This window comes from Manis pentadactyla, chromosome 10 (genome assembly GCF_030020395.1).
Source record: "Manis pentadactyla isolate mManPen7 chromosome 10, mManPen7.hap1, whole genome shotgun sequence".
Lineage (NCBI taxonomy): Eukaryota > Metazoa > Chordata > Mammalia > Pholidota > Manidae > Manis > Manis pentadactyla.
Window position 1 is genome coordinate 79,535,719 of NC_080028.1, and position 22,404 is coordinate 79,558,122.

General features: G+C 41.0%; 1 protein-coding gene across 11 annotated transcripts in view; it reads left to right on the forward strand.

The window, feature by feature from the left end:
* TNRC6A (trinucleotide repeat containing adaptor 6A) overlaps positions 1 to 22,404 on the forward strand; it is a 96,803-nt gene that overhangs the window by 64,806 nt on the left and 9,593 nt on the right. For 10 of the 11 annotated variants that reach the window (XR_005031068.2, XR_005031067.2, XM_057487047.1 and 7 more), the window contains 8 exons: positions 9,128 to 9,270; positions 9,662 to 9,808; positions 9,973 to 10,110; positions 10,571 to 10,699; positions 11,123 to 11,200; positions 11,455 to 11,665; positions 14,056 to 14,187; positions 21,905 to 22,063. Coding sequence is in view for 9 of the 11 variants with exons in the window: in XM_057487047.1 (XP_057343030.1) it covers positions 9,128 to 9,270; positions 9,662 to 9,808; positions 9,973 to 10,110; positions 10,571 to 10,699; positions 11,123 to 11,200; positions 11,455 to 11,665; positions 14,056 to 14,187; positions 21,905 to 22,063 (1,137 nt within the window). In the remaining 2 variants the exon portion in view is untranslated. The remainder of the gene's footprint in view (positions 1 to 9,127; positions 9,271 to 9,661; positions 9,809 to 9,972; positions 10,111 to 10,570; positions 10,700 to 11,122; positions 11,201 to 11,454; positions 11,666 to 14,055; positions 14,188 to 21,904; positions 22,064 to 22,404) is intronic. The other variant, XM_036916925.2, reaches the window with a different exon arrangement.

Genomic DNA, 22,404 nt, shown 5'->3' on the forward strand with positions numbered 1-22,404 from the left:
GCATGATCTTACTGAGAGAGTGCTGACCGAGACCAGGAGAGGGGAGACCCGAGTTCTTGCTGCAGTACTCCTGGGCTCTCTAGCATACGTTAGGATGCAGTGATGCTGTGCGCTGAGGGGCCTGTAAAGTGCAAATCCAAGGTGGCAGCCCCTGATTACTTCAAATCTAGTCTTAGCAAGAGTGAGCTATCTGGGTTAGGTGATAGAGTCTTCTTAATTTAAGGAGCTGTGTACAAAGGTTCAGATATATGGCAGAAACATCTTAAACCATACTGGGAAAATGTCAAGTAGCATGTAGTGGGAGAAGCAGTTTAAGGTGTTTGTGATGGTAGAAGTGTTTAATGGTAAAAGCCTCACCGAGGTGAAGATGTTAGGAAACTAGTAGGTGCTAAGTCATGGGGAGTTTGGGGGTCTGAGCTTCATTCTAAAAGTATGCAGTTAAAGAATTTTAAGCATTAGACATTTGTTTTATGTTGTAGATTAATGTTTTAGAAAAATACATTGGATTTTATTTTAGAAAAATAATCATGGCTATAAATTGAAAATACCTAAGCCAGAAAAAATTGGCAGCAGAGGACAAAGAGACACTGACCGTAGCAAAACCAGTTAGAGATTTGTTGCAGTAGTCAATGAGAACTCTCACAGAGCTCTAAATTAAGACTGTAGGTAGGAAGAATCTAATTCAATGAAGATAACAGGAGTTACAGTCAACAAAAGTCAACAACCGGTTTGATCCAATTTATTACAGAGGGTGAGGGACTGGGTGTGATAAAAAAATGATTCTGATAAGTGAGAGGAACCAAGATGGCGGCATGAGTAGGGTAGTGGAAATCTCCTCCCAAAACCATGTGTATTTTTGAAAATACAACAAATACAACTATTCCTAAAAGAGAGACCAGAAGATACAGTACAACAGCAAGGCTACATCTACATCTGCGAGAACTCAGCGCCTCACGAAGGGGGTAAGATACAAGCCCTGGCCGGCAGAACTCAAGCACCCTCACCCCAGCTCCTGCTGGGAAGAGAGAAGTCAGAGCGCAGAGGGAGATGGAGCCCAGGACTGCTAAATACCCAGCCCTAGTCATCTGCACCAGGAGTGCAGACACACAGTGCGTGGTGTGCTGGATATTAGGGAAACAGAACAGTAAAACCTGCGACTGGTCCCCACAGCCAGCTCCCCTGGGACAAAAGAAAAGAGTGCTTTTTGAAGGTCTTAAAGGGACAGGGGCCTCACAGCTGGATGGAAGTGTCCTGGCACACTCAGCTCAGCAGCTGGGAATCCCAGGGAACTCCGGGTACCCTAACCCTCTGGGAGGCAGGGCAGCTCTGAGGCCCCTCACAGCGATAAGCAGCCTCTCGTCCATTCCCCATCCAGCACGGCCCCGCCATAGCAGGGGAGCAGCCTGAGAGCAGTCGCACCCACAGCAACAGCCCAGAGATTCCTCCGCAGCCACCCGGGCCAGACTCAGAGGCCCCATCACCACGCAGCTGCCCAGCACAAGCCGCTAGGTGTCGCCATTCTTACAGGAGAGGAAGGCAACCAGCAAGCGGGAAGGGACTTTGTTCTCCCAGCTGACACATGCGGCAACTGCCCACGATTACCTCTATCGCCATGAAAAGGCAGAAAAAGAAGAATAACCCAGACAACCACTGAGAAGGAGCCTGAGAAGATAGATTTAACCAGTCTTCCTGAAAAAGAATTTAAAATAAAGGTCATAGCCATGCTGATGGAGCTTCAGAGAAAAATGCAAGAGCTAACGGCTAAAGTTGGGATGGAGAACAGAAATAAGACAATCTCTGGAAGGACTTAAGAGCAGACTGGATGACGTGCAAGAGACCGTTAATGGAATAGAAATCAGAGAACAGGAACACAGAGAAGCTGATGCAGAGAGAGAGAAAAGGATCTCCAGGAATGAAAGAATATTAAGAGAACTGTGTGACCAATCCAAACGGAATAATATCTGCATTATAGGGGTACCAGAAGAAGAAGAGAGAGAGAAAGGGATAGAAAGTGTATTTGAAGAAATAATTGCTGAAAACGTTCCCAAACTGGAGGAGGAAATAGTCTCTCAGACCACAGAAGCCCACATAACTCCCAACAGAAGGGACCCAAGGAGGAAACCACCAAGACACATAATAATTAAAATGGCAAAGATCAAATACAAGGACAGAGTATTAAAGGCAGCCAGAGAGAGAAAAAAGGTCACCTACAAAGGAAAACCCATCAGGCTATCATCAGACTTCTCAACAGAAACCTTACAGACCAGAAGAGAATGGCATGATATATTTAATGGAATGAAACAGAAGGGCATTGAACCAAGGATACTGTATCCAGCATGATTATCATTTAAATATGAAGGAGGGATTAAACAATTCCCAGACAAGGAAAAGTAAAGGGAATTTGCCTCCGCCAAACCACCTCTACAGGGTATTTTAGAGGGACTGCTCTAAATGGAAGCACTCCTAAGACTAAACAGATGTCACCAGAGAAAATAAAATCACAGCAGAGAAAGCAGACCAACCAAATACTAACTAAAGGCAAAAAATAAAATCAACTACTCCCAAAAGCAGTCAAAGGAAACACAAAACAGCGCAGAATAAAACACCTAAAATATAAAGAATGGAGGAGGAAGAATAAGAAGGAAGAGAAATAAAGAATCATCAGACTGTGTTTATAATAGCTCAATAAGCAAGTTAAGTTAGACAGTTAGATAGTAAAGAAGCTATCCTTGAACCTTTGGTAACCACAAATCTAAAGCTTGCAATGGCAATAAGTACACATCTTTCAATAATCACCCTAAATGTAAATGGACTGAATGCAACAATCAAAAGACACGGAATAATAGAATGGATAAAAAAGCAAGACCCATTTATATGCTGCTTACAAGAGACGCACCTCAAACCCAAAGACATACACAGAGTAAAAGTCAAGGGAAGGACAAAGATATTTCATGCAAACAACAGGGAGAAAAAAGCAGGTGTTGCAGTACTAGTATCAGACAAAATAGACTTCAAAACAAAGAAAGTAACAAGAAATAAAGAAGGACATTACATAATGATAAAGGGGTCAGTCCAACAAGGGAATATAACCATTATAAGTATATATGCACCCAATACAGGAGCACCAACATATGTGAAACAAATACTAACAGAATTAAAGGACAAGCGAAAGTAAAGGGAATTTGCCTCCGACAAACCACCTCTACAGGGAATTTTAGAGGGACTGCTCTAAATGGAAGCACTCCTTTAAAGGAGGAAATAGAATGCAATGCATTCATTTTAGGAGACTTCAACATACCACTCACTCCAAAGGACAGATCCACCAGACAGAAAATAAGAAGGTACACAGAGGCACTAAACAACACACTAGAACAGATGGACCTAATAGACATCTACAGAACTCTACACCCCAAAGCAGCAGGATACACATTCTTCTCAAGTGCACATGGAACATATTCCAGAATAGACCACATAGTAGGCCACACAAAGAGCCTCAGTAAATTCAAAAAGATTGAAATTCTACCAGCCAACGTCTCGGACCACAAAGGTATAAAACTAGAAATAAATTGTACAAAGAAATGACCAAATTAAAACAGAGATCAAACAATATATGGAGACAAATGACTACAACAGCACAAAACCCCAACTTCTGTGGGACGCAGCAAAAGCAGTTCTAAGAGGAAAGTATATAGCATTCCAGGCCTATTTAAAGAAGGAGGAACAATCCCAAATGAACAGTCTAAAGTCCCAATTATTGAAATTGGGAAAAGAAGAACAAATGAGGCCTAAAGTCAGCAGAAGGAGGGACATAATAAAGATCAGAGGAGAAATAAATAAAATTGAGAAGGATAAAACAATAGGAAAAAACTCAGTGAAACCAAGAGCTGGTTCTTGGAAACCATAAAACTCTTAGAAAAAAACATAGGCAAAAATATCTTGGACATAAACATGAGCGACTTCTTCATGAACATATCTCCCCGGGCAATGGAAACAAAAGCAAAAATGAACAAGTGGGACTATATCAAGCTGAAAAGCTTCTGTACAGCAAAGCACACCATCAGTACAACAAAAAGGCACCCTACAGTATGGGAGAATATATTCATAAGTGACAGATCCAATAAAGGGTTGACATCCGAAATATATAAAGAACTCACCCACCTCAACAAATTAAAAGCAAATAATCCAATTAAAAAATGGGCAGAGGAGCTGAACAGATAGTTCTCCAAAGTAGAAATTCAGATGGCCAATGGATACATGAAGATGCTCCACATCGCTAGTCATCAGAGAAATGCAAATTAAAACCACAATGAGATAATACCTCACACCAATAAGGATCGCCACCATCCAAAAGACAAACAACAATAAATGTTGGTGAGGTTGTGGAGAAAGGGGAACCCTCCTACACTGCTGGTGAGAATGTAAATTAGTTCAACCATTGTGGAAAGCATTATGGAGGTTCCTCAAAAAGCTCAAAATAGAAATACCATTTGACCCAGGAATTCCACATCTAGGAATTTACCCTAAGAATGCAGCAGCCCAGTGTGAAAAAGACAGATGCACCCCTATGTTTATCGCAGCACTATTTACATTAGCCAAGAAATGGAAGCAACCTAAGTGTCCATCAGTAGATGAATGGATAAAGAAGAGGTGGTACATATACACAATGGACTATTATTCAGCCATAAGAAGAGAACAAATCCTACCATTTTGCAACAACATGGATGGAGCTAGAGGGTATTATGCTCAGTGAAATAAGCCAGGAGGAGAGAAACAAGTACCAAATGATTTCACTCATAAGTGGCATATAAGAACAAAGAAAAACTGAAGGAACAAAACAGCAGCAGACTCACAGAACCCAAGAATGGACTAACAGTTACCAAAGGGAAAGGGACTGGGGAGGATGGGTGGGAAGGGAGGGTTAAAGGGTCAGGGGGAAAAGAAAGGGGGCATTATGATTAGCATGTATAATGTTGGGGGGGGGCACGGGGATGGCTGTGCAACACAGAGAAGACAAGTAGTGATTCTACAGCATCTTACTACTCTGATGGACAGTGACTGTAATGGGGTTTGTGGGGGGGACTTGGTGTAGGGGGAAGCCTAGTAAACGTAATGTTCCTCATGTAATTGTAGATTAATGATACCAGAAAAAAGAAAAAAGATTCCCAGCTTTCTTGCCTGGACAGTTAATTAGGTGGTAGTATTACTGTATTAGTCTTTAGTCCAGGCAGGAGAGAGAAGGTACATGGTAATTTGAACATGGAAAGTTTACTCTGGTAATTCTTTACGTTTATATTAACAAGGTATTAGCTGGTAACCAATAAAGAGATCATGGATAGCAGATAGAAGTCATTAACATTAGGACTGAGATAGTGAGGAAAAACCCCCTTCTCACATCCCATCTGACTGCAGGGCTGAGATCCACACTGTCGGATGTGACCTTGGCTCACTGCATGGCAGAGGTCACTGGTGCCATGCTCAGAAGGGCAGGAAATCCACCTTGTAGGGGAGGCGGCTCACTGGAAACGCTCTGCTGGGGGAGCTGCTAACCAGGGGCAAGGGGAGCCCTGCTGCCAGGAAGCACACCAGAACCAGGGACCACAGCCTTTCTGCATGCAGTGTCTCCCCTGCAGCCTCTGCTGACAGCTTCAGGGTTAGCTGGCAAAGGGAAAACTTGTAAGAGGCCCAGAGCCATTTTTTTCACAGAGCCCTCAAAGGTGAATTTGGAGCCAAGGGCAGTAAGTCAGGGGTGGCATGGTGCACCTGCCCTTGACTACTCAGCTTTCCTGGGCACCCTCTACACGTTTCAGTCCCTTCACGACGGTACAAGGGCTCTTGCTGTTTCACAAGACACAGCTTCCTGTCTAAAAAGTGGAGCCATTTGCTGTCTCAACAAAATGAGACACATAGTGTCCCAAGATTCATTGTATTTGTCACTAGCTATGATTCAACCCCTCAAATTCAGTGACTGGCTATTACCTAAATTGTATTACCTTTCAGCAGCATGTGAATAAAATAAAAATGGGGAAGAGAAAGAAGAAAGTGATTGATCTATACAAATAACCACATACATGTAACAATTACTACTGTCCTCCTTTCTCATTTTGGTCACAAGCTGTCGTTGGTGTCTGTAGCTTCCTGCTCTCTCTGCCTATTCCATACTTGCCCCACTCACAGCCAGTACCTTAGCTTCTCTGGGTTCTTCTGCTGGTGGGTGATCCAAACCTTCATCCACAAACTGTCTGGGCCCTCAACTGTCCTACCTTTTTTGGTTGCTGTAGTTTTTCATTAGCCTTTACTACTGGGCATGGAATTTCTAAGAAGCACCTGCAGAGAATACCTTGCTTCCAGGGAACTCAGTGCTTTCAATTTGTATTGGGAAACTGATTTTCCCTTGCTGATTAGAGTTAGTCACTCCAGTCGGATGAGGTCCCCTTTTGCCTGCTGGATGAGTGGCAGAATGTGCAAGTGCAGTGTTCATCTTCCAGGCCATTGTGTCTTCTGGTGGAAGCGTTCTCTCTTGTGAGTACTAAAATCGCTAAATTTGCAGTTGCCGGAACAGGAAGCAAGGATTCTCTAAGTGCCTTATTAGGTGTGGTAGTATGAGAAGCCACTCCCACTTTTACCTTTTGATTCCTAGGCCTATTTTAGTAATGTGGGAGGCACTGTATCCTGTCCTTTAAGACAGAAGCCCATACTTGTAGGACATTTTCTCCCAGCCTGCCTTGTAACTGAGTGTTCAGTAAGTGATCTGTCAATTTGGCTAGCTACTTTTGGGTCATGCTGTATGTGGCAACACCAGTTAATCCCATAGGAATGAGCCCATTACTATACTTCATTTGCTATGAAATGAGTTCCTTACTCAAACACAGTGCTGTGAACAGTGTGCCATGACAGTAGTTAAGGCGTTTTGTGAGACTATGCGTGCCAGAAGCTTTACAGGCAGGAAAAACAAATCCATATCTAGAGTATGTGTCTGTTTCCATGAGAAAAAGGCTCTGCCCCCTCCATGGCCCACTTGAAGGTGCTATGAAGCTGAGCTGGTCAAACTTGCTGGAAATCTGCCCTCTAGGGTGCTCGGAAAAGCTGTTCATGAGACACTGTGCTACAAAGCTGGAGGTATGTGGGAATGCTGGGAGTCAGCCACTGAGTGTTGCTGACCACCTTGCACTGCTGGACTAGGGTGTGGGAGAAGCCACCTACATTACACTACCACATCCAACCAAGTGAGCATATTGGACCAGGAAGCAAACCTTCCTCCTGTAGGAGCTCTCCAGCACCCACTACTGACAGCCTCAGTGCCAGCTGGCTGAGGAAAAAATGTAAAGAGCCCAGATATATTTTCACAGAGCAGTCAAAAGGGGTGAATTTGGAGCTAAGAGACAGTAAATCAGTAACTGGCCATTATTTTAGATAAATAAAATAGGAGTAACAGATTTGATATACAAGACATTGAATTTAAAGTTCCTATGAAAACCATGTGGTGATGTCCAGTAAGCAGAAAGTCTGGATGTGGAGCTCAGAAGAGGTAGAGCTGGAGATAATAAGTGTAAGTGATTAGACATCCATGGTTGTAAAGCCTCAAAAATAGATGGACGAGAGATGTGGTTGTCAGGGAATGGATTTGACAGTGGGGATTGGAATGAGTCACTCGTGATCTTCCTAGAGGATTGGGCAGGCTGAGAGGAGACTGCTGTATTTGGTCAGCTGGCTTCCAAAGGGATGCAGAAGTGTTGGAGGGATGGTTTGTGAAGAAGATGCAGCATGCTGCTCTTTTAAAAGATAATATTTGGGTAGGCAAAAATAATGTGGGTTATCAAAAAAGAACAGCTTGGAAAGGAAAGAGACTTAGAAAGAAGTAGAGTTGGCTGGGGGTAGTTACAGGATTAGATGTAGAGGTTGGGGAGGAGAGTTCAGTGTGGCTCGCTTGGGTGTATCAGTGAGCAAGAAGAGTTGTTGCAAAGGATTATTGACATTCAAGGGAGAACTCATAGAAGTGCTGAAAGGTGAGTTAGCTTATCTGACCCATAACTGGAACAGTACTTCTGGCAACCGACAGCATTTTAAAATTGTAACTATTTTAATATTAATACTTTTCTTTTGTTGAAAGTTTTTCCTCCCCACTTGCCTAGAATGAGGGTAGTAAGGGTGAGGGGTGAGTATTATGATGGTGGCAGTGGCAACAGACATCTCAGAGAGGGACAGTAGTGACACAGAAGTAATGGGTAAGATTTCAGGACTGAGAAAATGTGGAGAATGAGGAACAGGGAGGTGAGAAAAAAGGTTTTTTTCAAGTTGAAGACCAAGGTTTCAAGGCTGTGTAACTGGGAGAAAAAAGATGCCACTTTTAAGACCAATGAAGGAAGAGGTGGGGGAAATTACCACGTGCTTGGTTTCACCTATTACAAGTGACATTGGTATGTCCCAACATTGAAGAAACACAAAGAAGTGGGTTCTGCTGTAAAGAGAGGAGGCAAAAACAGAATGGTCTTTTGGTAAGGATGTGGAGGCAGAGAGCAGTGCTCACTTTTAAACGGTTTGTTGAAGTAGGATGGTAGCTTGGGAGCTGAGTATTCAAGCAAAGATGTTGCAGGATGGAGGGTTTCCATGAGAGGAAGTCCTGTTTATCAGAAAGAAGTCAGAATAAGGGGAGTAGTGGATAGAACAAGACCTGAGAGAGTAGGGTAGATGAAAAACTGGTCTCGTTTCCCCATCTGTTAGATGGGGGTGATAGTAACAGAATTACAAACATTAAATCAGAACACCTCTAGAACAGTACCTAGCACATAGTAAGCATCTGTTAGATGGTGGTTTGTTATATTGCTGTTTTTGTTATTTATTAATGGATATTGTGTTTTTATTATAAAATTAAGCAAATCAAAGATGACCAAAGGTGTCTTAACCTTCCATTTACCAGTCTGTTTTTGAGTTAATTGGTTCAATAAAATAACTATCTGCTAAACCCAATTTTACTTGTGAGGAATGCAAGTGCATTTTTTACACACCTTTGTCAAGGCAGAGGTCACTTCAGTCTGGGAAATGAGCATTTTGCTTTCTACTATAAATTTATCTGAAACCAGCTATGTTAATTTTCTTCCTACTTGATAACATAGTCTCCTGCATTTATTAGGAATGTTACAAGACAAACGAATGGACATAGATAAACATAGCCTAAATATTGGTGATTACAATCGAACGGTCGGGAAAGGCCCTGGTTCTCGGCCTCAGATTTCCAAAGAGTCTTCCATGGAGCGCAGTCCTTATTTTGATAAGGTAAGTTGTTTGTTTGTTTGTTTGTTTGTTTTAGTCCTGTGGCTAATAAACCACTTAACAGCATAATTTTCTCATTAGTATTTTAGAACATTTAATATAAAGTGTTATAATCCAGTGCCAAATCCTGTTTCTGGATTTGTAGTTCACTGTCCTTTTTATGTCTCTGTTTAGCATAGGGATTTCATTTATATATTTTCTTCTTAATCCCATAAAATATATTTGGTTCTTTTTATGTACTCTAGCATTAACACTAATCTGATCTCTTCTGTTTTCTACCTGTTTCCTGTTGATGCTGGAATGTCATGTGACTTCTCTTCTGTTCCTGCAATGATTTCTCCCTTCCACTTGTTTGCTTGGCTGGTGTTGCACGTCTTTTTGTCTGTCCGATCAGGATGGCATTGTAGCAGATGAATCCCAAAACATGCAGTTTATGTCCAGTCAAAGCATGAAGCTTCCCCCTTCAAATAGTGCACTACCTAACCAGGCCCTTGGCTCCATAGCAGGGCTGGGTATGCAAAACTTGAATTCTGTTAGACAGGTAAGTCCACATATGTATTTTAGGCTCTCTGTTGAATGATTTGTATAAGTAATAATATCTCTCTTATGTGTCATTGTTGTGTAGAAGTCAGTATTACAGGATGATAGTGGGATGTTTGTCCCTAAGGAATCGCACTGTTGCTGTGTTGTGATTTGTTTCTGTAGAATGGCAATCCCAGTATGTTTGGTGTTGGAAACACAGCAGCACAACCCCGGGGCATGCAGCAGCCTCCAGCACAACCTCTTAGTTCATCTCAGCCTAATCTCCGTGCTCAAGTGCCTCCTCCATTACTCTCCCCTCAGGTAAACAAAGACCCACTGTACTGTCTTCTGTTTACCTGGAAGAGAGCCTTGGATAATGCTTTATTTAAGTGAGATGACTTGTTGATCCTAATATTTATTGGCATTTTTGAGATGTAAGCTAATTCTGAATTAGTTCTTAATATAAAAGGATGTAGGTAGGGTGAAGAAAATGAGGCAATGATAATTTAAATCTAAAATTTACCATTGTCTATAAAATGTCTTGAGGGGAGAAGGACAATAGCAAAGTAAATTGACTGGTTTAAGATTCATCTCTGTCATCTTTTGCTTAACCCATGAAAGGCCATAGGGAACAGTAAATTAGTAAAGCAAAGAAAGACAATTAGAAAAACCCTCCAATGATAGTCATATTTAATTGCTTATTGATAATTTACAATATGCAGTACATTTAGTTTGTTTAGTTGTTTTATCACCATTATTAACTCACCATTGTGATCCTAAGGTTCCAGTTTCATTGCTGAAGTATGCACCAAACAACGGTGGCCTGAACCCGCTCTTTGGCCCTCAACAGGTAGCCATGCTGAACCAGCTATCCCAACTAAACCAGCTTTCTCAGATCTCCCAATTACAGGTGAGTAGAATAACAGACTTATTCAATAAACTATTGAGTGTCTACTATGTGCTAAACACTAGACTCTGGGAAGCATTGCAGTAAACAAAACAGTCTTAGTTACGGCCCTCAGGAGCTTAGTCTAGCAGTGCACAGATAGTGAACTCGAAGGGTAGAATTCCTTGTGAGCAAGTCTAGCCAAGTATGGGGTAGCATGGTCAGAAAAAATTTCCCTGATGAAGTGGAAATTTATACTGGACAAAAGACTGAATTCAGCAGAATGGCCAGAGAATCCAAGGAAAAGATTGTGCTAGAAGAGGCAGGACATGGCTGGCACTGACTAGAGAAAGCCCTGCCTTTGGAGTCCATCTGCCACAGTCACTCTGAAGCATACTACTCTTCGATGGCATGATACCACTGACCTTTTTTCAACCTTCCCTGCAGCGATTGTTAGCGCAGCAGCAAAGGGCGCAGAGTCAGAGAAGCGTGCCTTCTGGGAACCGACAGCAACAAGACCAGCAGGTAGACCAGACCCTTCCCCTTGCCGCACAGAAACTCAGCTTGAACGCTGCTTGTGCAACAAGAGGCGGGGTGCTTTTATTTAAAATGCAGTGAAATACGGTGTTTATGCAGGCATCTTTTGCCCAGGAGTCATATTAACTGGTATGTGGGGATTGTTCACCTTCCTGTGGAGAAATATGAATTCAAAAGGGAGGAGGAATATGTGGGTATCTGTAAAGAGTTCTCCACAATTTTTCCCATTTTGTTGTTTTCAGGGTCGACCGCTTAGTGTGCAGCAGCAAATGATGCAGCAGTCTCGTCAACTTGATCCAAACCTGTTGGTAAAGCAACAGACGCCGCCATCTCAGCAGCAGTCAATCCATCAGCCAGCCATGAAATCTTTCCTTGAAAATGTCATGCCCCACACTACACCTGAGCTGCAGAAAGGGCCATCACCAATAAATGCTTTCAGCAACTTCCCTATAGGTGGGTTTCTCTGTGGCCAGAGCATCCAGCAGATGCACAGGGCAGGCTTACGGGTTTCTCTTACCTGCTAGTGCAAATCCCTTGTGGAAGCCACACGTTCTTGAACTGTTCTCTCTCCGAGCGTTGCCATACCTCTTCTAGGGTTAACCTGTCTTCATGCAGGGGGGCCTCTCTCCGTTCAAGAAAATGACAGTATTTGAAATATTCCACACTTATTTTCAGTGGGTTAGAATAAAGAGAATATTGCTTCTCAATACCCAGGTATCTGGTAAGATGTGCAGGGGAGGGGAGGACTGAAATTACTGTTAGGAACAGCACACCAGAGACATTTTGAGCAGTGCTGCTTTTGGGGAAACAGCTGGGAACAACCACCTCTGTAGTTGACAGAACCTGAAATTTTAGTTACTATCTAAATACTTAAGAAGGGTTACTCATCTCAGGTAGAAAAATGGGGTGAGAGAAAGGGTTGTTTTTATTACATTTGTGATAGCTTTTCCCCATCCCTATATCATTGTGTCTCTAAGCTTTTATTCCCACTGGAAATTTCAAGCTTGTATGTTTTCTCTTTCCTTAGGTCCCCTTTTGCTTGTGCCTTGGATTATATTTTGACCCTGTTTGTTCACACCCTATTCATTAGCTTTTTCCTTCTCTCTCCCCTTAAATGGTTTGTTGTAAACCAGCATTGATGATTGATTGCTAGCCCAACTGTGTTGAAGACGGTTTAGTTAACTAGCGTGTTCTGGGCTGTGGGCAGAGGTTGGGGCCTGCTATTGCCCCTGGCACTTGATTCGCTCTCCCTAGTGTTGCCATGGCCTCTCAGCTAGGACACAGATTACACTTTGAGTCCTTGAGATGCTTATTAGCGATTTCTTTACATGCCCAGAAGCAATTCCCTTGGCAGTTGCCACTATGATTGAATACCATTGAAGCCATTAGGTGGTGCCCAGGTGACGCCACAGTACAGGGTTTAAAGCCTGCCCAGGTACAGTGAGAGGTTTGGGCTTCACCAGTGAAGGGAAGTAACTCTCAGTGTTGGACTACATACTGGACATTTTGGGCCAGTGAGGAGATGAGTTTCTAAATAGGGGATTTCCTATTCTGGCCATCTTTACAGCAAGAGGTAATTTTTCCTGGTTAAGAAAGTCTGCTTTACCCATGGAGACACCAGTGTGGTTGTCTAAATTGGCAAACCACATCTTGTTGGCCAGATTTGGCCAGCTGCCTGATTTTGTAAATGAAATTATTTTGGAACACAGCTGTGCTCTTGTTAAATGTATTTCCTGTGGCTGCTTTGTGCTACAGCAGTTCATAGAGACACTGAGACCCAAAGTGTGGGACATATTGTGGCCCACAGAGCCTGAGATATTTGCTACCTGAACCTTTACAGAAAAAATTTGCCAGCTTTTGGCTCTAATTGATGAGTCTAGAGAGCAGCAAATTTAATTGCTCTCCACAAGAAAAGGAGTGATATTAGAGAATTCATATTATTACAGTCTTTAAGTTTTACTAACCTGAGACCACATGGACTCTTATCAGACCTTAGTATCTAAACCATTTGTTTCAAAACTTTGGAATAAGAACCACCTGGTAGAGTAGAGTGGTAAGCAAAGATTCTGGCTCCCACTGAAAAGCCTTCATTTTTAACACTCATCTCAAAATAATTCTGATATTGATGGTCCCTGGATCACAATATCTAAGTCTGATTTTTATCAGCAAAGTTCAAGTAAATTTCATCTTGGGATATGGGATAATTATTAGGTATAATGAGGTGTAATTAGAGATAGGACATTTTTACCTTTAAATGACAATATTCCTTTGGCTGGTCAGCCAGTTGAAAATAGTTGTTTAAAAGCAAAAGATAGCAACTGAAAGTAATCATGTATAATTCTTCATGCATGGCAGTCTTGGGAAATAGCTGAAGATGTATTTTAGAAATAAACTTTTTAATATTTGGCTTCCTTAAGTGTTTCTCTTATTTTTGCTGAGGAATTTTGAAATAATCAAAATTATGTAGGGACATCATTTTTCTACAGTTAATGCAATTATAGTTTTAGCAGTTTTGTGGTTTGAAAACTTTGTAATGAATATTAGAGTAGCTATTTAGGATTTGTATGTGTCGCCCTCTCTGATAACCTGGCTGTGGCTCTTTCTCCCGACATTGTTTCTGCATGACCGTGGCCAGGAGCCCAGAGTGTCTGTCCCGTGCACCTTGTCTTTGTAATCACCTGGCCCTGTCACATTTGCAGGATGAGACTCATTAAGGGACATTAGGCAGGATTGAAAATGTTAGATTAGTTACATATGTTTTTCTAGAAAATGGAAGTCATGGAACCAGAAGGAAAATGTACTGTATTTTATAAAGTGGTTTTTTCCTAATTATTTATTTTTAGGCTTGAACTCAAACTTGAATGTAAATATGGATATGAACAGTATTAAAGAGCCACAGTCAAGACTAAGGAAGTGGACTACAGTGGACAGCATTTCTGTGAATACGTCTTTGGATCAAAACTCCAGCAAACATGGTATAAAATATTTGCTTACATTCTGCCTTTGAAAACAAAAACCTGTAGTAGAATACTAAATTTAGGCCTTTATTTTATTTTAAATATTTATTTTCAAAGTCAAGTTCTCTTAGAACCTTTCCTCATTATTAAACAGTGCTTTATTGGTTATTAAAACAAAATTGACCATTATTGTACTATTGTACAGAATAGCAATGAGATTAATACATTTATTACTTTTTAAATTATTCCTCCTTTGTTGGTCACTTAGATTTTTGCAGTTGGTTTTATTTTTCCAATGTTCCACTTAATTTACTCAATTAAATGTAGGATATTAAAAACTTCCATAATTTGATTTATCAGTTTCTTGTGTACTGACACATTTCTTTGCATATTTTGTTTTGCTATGTGTAAATCATACAGATTCAATATTTGTCTCCTCACCAGTTAATTTTTTTTAAATAGAATTTTCATCTTATATATCTATTCATCTAGCAGATATTAATGGAATATTTTCTCTCCAAGGACTGTGCTAGGCCACCTGGAGTACATAGATATATATGTACATACATGCAGGCAATTAAGTATATGTAAGCAGCAGGTTAAAAATCCCTGCCCTAAAGGAGCTCATTATTTGGTAGCAAAAATGAATAAACAGCTTTAGTACACTGTGACAGTACTACAAAAATACGTACCAAAAGTATAATAGTACACATAATGATGTGAAATTCATTAGAGGATTGAGTCAGAAATAACAAATTATGGGTGTGGCAGGTATGGAAAGGCTTTATAGAGAGACTCATATGAATGGAGTCTTCCAAGTTTACCAAATAACAGCTAGAAAATAAGTAACAGAAGTAGTAGAGCATATGAAAAGTTCAGAGACTGAACAGCCTGGTGAATTCTATTGTGTGGGCATGTCTAGAGGTGAAGGAGCAAATGACAGAGGGAGGAAGGTGAAGCTGGAGTCATAGGTAGGGGGCAAATCATGGGAAACTTTTATGCTATAAATCCTTTTAAACATTACAATGATGGATATCTAGCAGAATGTAAGACTTAAAGTAGTCTAAGTGTGAGAGAAGGAGGGCAGTAGACAGGAATGCATTGAAGAGAGTGGTAAGGACGGTGGGCTTGGTAACTAAACTCATTCTGTAAAAATAGGCTTACATATCATGTACCTCCTTCAGGCTGACCTTTAAGACTCACCTTGAGTCATTTCCAAGAAACCTTTTCCAGGCTTTCTGCTCCCATAGCACCTCTTTATATATCTCTATGTTGTGTGAGTACTGTCTAGGCCTGTCTCCATCACAGGACATAAACTGAAGGAGAATGCCTATCTTTTGCTTCCTTGGTACCCCAGCCAGCACATGGCAGCACACAGTGAGATTGGCTAGGTGAAAGGATGAATGCCTGGCGGCGCCGTTAATGGTAGAACACATGTAAGAGTCCCAGCAGGATGGTGGACAGATAATAAATTCTTAGATGTGTTGAGTGTGGTATTTTGGGGATCACTCAGTGTGGAAAAGCCCAGTAAGAAATGAGAGGTCTGGCACTCAGAAGAAAACTGGGCTAGAGTAAGACTTAATATTCCTCAGAACTGAGGTCATGGACATGGATGAGGTTGCCCAGAGGGAGGGCTCAAAGAGAAAAGAACAAGGATGGAATCTTGGAGCCACTAGTAGTAAAGAAACCTGGAAAAGAATGGCTGGAGAGATAGAACATGGAGACCTAGAAAAATGTTTGTACCATGTGGTTTTCTGTTGTCTCAGGTTAAAATGAATTTTTCTGTGTCTGTTTTGTATATCTGAGCTTCAGTTTCTTTGTAGAAATAAAATATTCCCTTCCTTTCATTGCATCTGTAGATGTAATATATGTGTTCATATATTATTCAGTGCCCAGTATACTTAGGGCGTGCTGGCATGTAGTATGCATTGTAAACATGGGGCATCATCAGGCAGCATAGGTTTTGAAGTCAAATGCAAATGGGATTAAATCCCCAGGTCTTAAACTCTTTCAGCCACAGTGTTTGCACCTGTAAAAAGGAAGTGATACCTCATAGAATTGTTGGGAGAATTGAATGAGAGAATAACTGTTAAGCTCTCATCTCGTTGCCTGGCATCTGACATGCAGGCAGTTGGGTGTCATCTTATATGCAGCTAGCTGTTTTCATCAGTTTGTTTTTATTCACTTAAATTAATAAGGTAATTTTATATTTTTGTTTTTTAATTTTAATTTTGTATTTTATCTTCTATTTACTGCCCCGCCCCTAGAGTTCTCATTTTATTTACTTGAGCAGGCAGTGTTACTAATCTTAACCAATCCAGGGCCAGTAGTCTTCCTTTCATTGATATTATTTGTTGTCCTCAGGTTTTTATTTTGTCCTCTTAAAAATCAAGAAAGTTTGATAGGATTTCTTCTGTTTGGTTGCTTATATTATTTCTTCATTGTTGTATTTTTTTCCTTCTTTGTAAAAATAACTTCAAAAATACACCTTGACCTGGTTGTGGTTTTGGTCTTCATCTCTAGAAAGAAAGAGGTTCATTTTATATATATATGTATATGTATATATATGAGAGTCCTCTAAATTTCAAGTCTTAAAATCTTGGCTTTTTTTCTATTTATAGAAAGCTCTTTTTCTTATCGTAATAACTCTCCAGTTGTTAATACTGTCATTTTCTCCCAGCACTACTACTTTTTATAAGTGGCTTTTTTTCTTCTCTTAGTATCTCTTCTGCCCTCCCTCCCTCCTGGTGGAGACTTAGAATCTTCTTCTCAAGCATATTCTTTCTATTTGTTTGATTTTTTTTTCCCCTTTATATTTAAAAAAAAATAGAGAAATGTTAATCAAGTCATTCCTGTCATTAATGATGACATTTGTGTTTACCTATTGTAGAAAATAGGGTCTCCTGTTTCATAGTGTAGAGAATAGTAGTGAGATATTTAAGGGGGAGCAATCTGATAGCAGTATTCAGGCTCACATCAGAGACAGGCTGAGCCTGGGGAGGGAGGCCTGTGGGAAAGGCCTCAATTTGCAACACAATCTTAAGTGGGTCCTATTTTTATCTGCATTTAGTGAAACAGAATGTTAGGCAAAGAAGAAAGGGCAGATCCTTTCCTCTGTGACAAGTTCACTGGTTTACTAGAAAAACTCAGAGAACTCAGAATCTGTAATGCTCATGATTATGGTTTATTACATCAAAATAATGCAGATTAAAATCAGCAAAGGCAAAAGGCATATAGGGCAGAGTCCAGGAGAAGTTTCCTATTGTCCTCTCCAGTAGAGTCTCGTGGACTTACTCTCCCAGCAATAATGTGTGAAAACATGTTCAGAGTATTTCCAACCAGAGAAGCTCACCCAAGCCTTGGTGTCCAGAGTTTTTATCAGGGATCAGTTATACAGGCACCAGTGTGACTGATCTTAGCTATTCAGTCTCCAGCCCCCTGCAGACCCTTCAGTGGTCAAGTACAATATGACCCAGGCCCCATGCAAACAAAAACAGGCATCCAGCAGAAATCAGATTGTTACCATAAACTACCAGGCATGGCCGAAGCCCACGGTATGCAGAGGTACTCTTGTCTGGCAGTATATTCTCTGGCCTTAGAAGAGCCCAAGAGCTGATCAAGAGCCAGTCCTGAAGCTCTCCGCAGTGTGCATCCTGAGCCTGCTGCGCTAACCCTTTACCCCATGTCCTGAGAAAACCAGATTCATTAAGGGAGGGAGAGTGGAGTGGAGGCAAGGACATTTGACCAGAAAGTTGTGCATCCAGGAAGGGCTGGCCTGGGATTCTGTGGTATTGGTCCTAAGGTGCTGTGACTTCAAGGCAGTTTACAAAATCCTCTCCCCTTCCTCGTACCTAGAGAGTTCTACAATGTTTTGGGGAGGGGATAGATATACAGAAGGATATTTATTTTAGTCTTGGGATTGAGGGTGGCTGGGAAAGGCTTCCAGGAAGCCTGTGACTTTTCAACTGAGATGTGAAAGATAAGTAGAAATTAGCCAAGCAGAGGTGAAGGGAGGGTGGGTGGGGGATAGACTTATAAGAGCCTTTTAAACTTGTGAAGCTTGTGAATGTTACCCCCTCTGTGAGGGAGAACTGGAGGATTTTTAAGTTGAGAAGTAACATGACCCAATTTGCATTTTTGAAAGATTTCAGTCAGAGCATTTGGGAAACTTCTCTGCCTAATTCAGAGGTTAGCCAAACAAGAGGTGACAGCAGCCTGACCCAGTATTGTCATTATATTCAAGAGGTATGTGATAATTTCACAGTATATACAAATATCAAATCATTATGTTGTACACTTAAAACTAATGTTATATGCCAGTCATGTCTCAATTTGAAAAAATTTTAAAAAGAAATGGAGACTTAAATGTACAAGTTAAAAAGATACCCACTAAAATAAAAATATAAGCCTTCCACATTTTCAGAAAAAATGAAAACAAATGACACATTTTCAGAGTTTTTAAAGAACCCTTAAAGAAATAGAAGGCATGATATAAAATAAAAATATGAGTAAACTAAAATCAAATATGTCAGTTTGATAAATATAAATGGGCCACATTAATTATTAAAATCAGATTGACTCATACAGTAGCAAAATCTGACTCAATGCTTTGTACGAGAGATGCACAACAAAATAATTTTGAAATATTTGCAATCACACACACATACAGCTATGTAGGAAGTGGAATTGACAAGAGACTTTGTCTTCTAATCTAAACAAAATCAAATCTGTGTCTCCCCAGTTAGTATTAAAAGGACTTTTTTTGTGTGTGGCATTCATTCTTTTCCTTTCAGTTGGATTTTTTCTTGAAACTTTGACTACACTTGGCTTAAAGCTCGGTTTGCTAGTTTATACACATTGGACTGATGGTTATCAGAAACTAAAGGTGAAATTATCATGTAATAGAAGGAACATTGGACCATAAATCAAATAGACTTGGCTTCTAAATTGAATTTGCCACTCATTGGTATATTACATTTGGAATTTTTCTTGAGAGTGGGAATGCCACTGTCTTAGCAGTGGCAAAGTGGTAACAGAACTGTGGCCCCTGGATTTGAAACCTAGCTTTGCTACTAACTAGCTCTGCTACTCATCAGGATAAGTTACTTTGTCAATAGCTCTCTGAACTCCAGGTCCCTCATCTGCTAGATGGGAATATTAATAGTACCTCTTACAATGTTTTGAGGATGTATAAGGCAGTATCTCTGGAGCACTTAGGCACCAGAACAGAGTTAAGCACATACTGGTCATTAAGTCTTAGTCCCCATTACTGTTACTGTCTTCACTGTTACCTCATTAGATGCCCTACCTCCAAGACAAGGCCAATTCTCCAGGGTAAAGCCAGCTCTGTTTGCCTAGAACTTTTGCATAAATTTACATTTCATTTTTCTGGTATTTTCCCATGCAATGATTAATTGAATATAACTGGAACCTAGTTGCCTCTTATGTCAAGTCCATTTTCCTTTTTAATAAAATGTAGTCTTAATAAATCAAAATTGTTTCTTACTAAAAGAAGGGAATAGTTTTATCACTTCAGGTTCTTGGGTAAGAATTAGTCACTTGCAGTTTGGCAGCTCTGCTTGCTTACTGTAGTACTTGAAGCTACTGCTTTATTAAATCCACTTCACTCCCATATGGTTTCAGTTCAGTTTACAAAAAAAGATATCAAATTCATTCAGATAAGAAGTGATTAGATGGGAAAGCCAGAGACAGGCAGGAATGAAATTGAAGTGGTGCAGTCAGGGTTAGGCTTGTGCCTGCCGATGGTGGTGGCACGAGGTCCTGTCGAGGTCCTGTCAAGTCCAGCTCAGCCATCTCTGAGCTGTTGACATAGGAGCTTGGGTGTTGTGACCTGCCTGCAGGGGGACCTTGATAGAATGAGCAAGGCTGAAACGAAGTCCAGGACTCTGCTGTGTTTGACCAGAAGCTCGTAGCTAGAGAGCGGCCTTGAATCCATGAACCAGGGCTTTTCCTTCATCTGTTTCAAACTTAACTTGCTGGACTGGGTGCTTCCTTGGTTTTGTTTTCCTAACCCCTTTGTCCCCGTGTATTGATGCCTCCTCCTCTCAAGTTATTGAAGTAAAAAACCTGAGACATTCTCTTCTAAGTTTTGTAATGTATTTATGCATATAATACAATTCTTCCATTTAAAGGGTATAATTCAGTGACTTTTGGTATATCTTCAGAGTTGTGTATCCATCACCACAGTCAGTTTTTTAACATTTTCCTTGCCCCAGAAGAACCCCTGAGGCATCACTCCTCCCACTTCCATTTTCCCATGTCTCCCAGCCATAAGTAAAAACAAGTCTTTCTGTTTTCTCTACGTCCTTCTTGTAAATGGAAGCATGTGCTGTCAGGTCCATTATGACTAGCATTTTTGGTTTAGTATAATGTTTCCAGGGTTCATCCACAGTGTAACATGCATAAGAACTTCATTCCTTTTATACTTGGATGGTACCACATTTTGTCTGTTCACAGTTGATTGATATGTGGATCTAAGAGGGAGTCTTGATTTCTTCCTTTCTCCAACCTCCACATCCAGCCCATCTGAGTAGTTACCCATTCTACTTCCAAATACAGTTCATTCATCCTTTGTGTCTCACTGGCTTAACAGCGTTCCTCCTAATGGTTTTCCCACTTCCACTTCTGCAGCAAAAGTCATCTCACAACAAAGCAGACTGTACTACTCTTCTTCTGAAAACCCTTCAATGTACAGAACTCTTTGCTGTGTCCTACAAAACCCTGCAAATTCTGTGCATTCAGGGAAGAAGCAGGGCATAGGCTGGTTTGGAGAGGTAGCGCCCGGGGCGGCTAGAGCAGGCACACCCCACCTCATGACCTTTGAATTGCAAACATTTAAAACCAAACATATTTAGTCACCCCTGCCCTTCAAGGTGAGGGCCCCACTCCATGTTGTTCACTCTCCCACTTACTGTTTTTCAGACAAAATGGTCTTTCAGTTCCTTAGATGTGCCTAGCTGTTTCTCTCCTAGGGTCTCTCTGCAGGCTGTACCCACTGCGTAGAATCTCTTCCCTGAATCCTTTACATGCCAGCCCTGCCCTGGCGAGGCCACATACGCTCCTTCCATTCTCTGTTCATGTAGTTGGCTTTTTGTTAAGACTGCATTGTTCCTGAGGGCAAGATCTCCATTTATCTTTCCTTTCTGTGTTCAGCACTTAGCCTAGTGGCCGGCACTGTTCATGAGTGAATGGCGAGAGAATGATGTGTTTTGCTGCTTATGGGAAGCATTAGTCCTTGTATGATGTGTTCAAAGATGTGTATGGAGAATAAATCACAAGAAAGCAAATGATCTTTTCTAAGTGAGAGCAGATTGTGTTTTTATGGGATTTCATTAATTCTGGTAATGAATATCTTTACCAATACTGTATAGGTCACTGTACTTGTCCTCAGTTTAGGCCACAATACAGGTCTTTTATTGGTTTGGAAATAGTTTTATTCTCACATTCTGGTCACTTATTGATGGTTATGGTACTTATGTCCTTCTTGGAATAAAATCCACTGTGGTAATTTTCAGATCTCAATATATAAGAGTTAAAAGCATTTGAAGTCTGGATGAGATCACAGAGCTTTCTTTTCTCCTTGTATCTTCACATAATCTACATAATGCAGCCTGGAAGCTATGGCTATGGTAGAACGTTTTCTTACTGTACTTAAGGAACTGCAAGAAATTCAGTATATTTTGCTCACATTTCACAGTCATTTTTCTCTTTCCAGGTGCTATTTCAAGTGGTTTCAGGCTGGAAGAGTCTCCATTTGTTCCCTATGACTTTATGAATAGCAGTACTTCACCAGCCAGTCCTCCAGGTTCAATAGGAGATGGCTGGCCACGTGCCAAATCGCCTAACGGCTCTAGCAGTGTTAATTGGCCACCAGGTAAAATGCTAATAGCTTCTCTCTGGAGAGTTTGTTTGCATCAAGATTTATTTCATTACGTCTAGATGTAGTCGTGATTTAGCCCAGCTCTCCATAATTGGACCGCACTGTGCTAAGAATAAGAAGGAATGCAGAAAGGAGGAACAAAAAGTTGAGCATCGAGTGCTGTGCAGGCGAGTGTGTCTGGCTTGTTACCAGCAGCTTTACTCTCCCTGCGAGCAGGGGAAGTGGGATTAGCCCCGCTGACCGGCATAGGGAGGAACAGTATGCAAGCCTTCATTTGTCATTCCTCTTTAGCTGTGTCAGGGGGCTAACTTGACAGTGTTTCAGGTATACTGAGG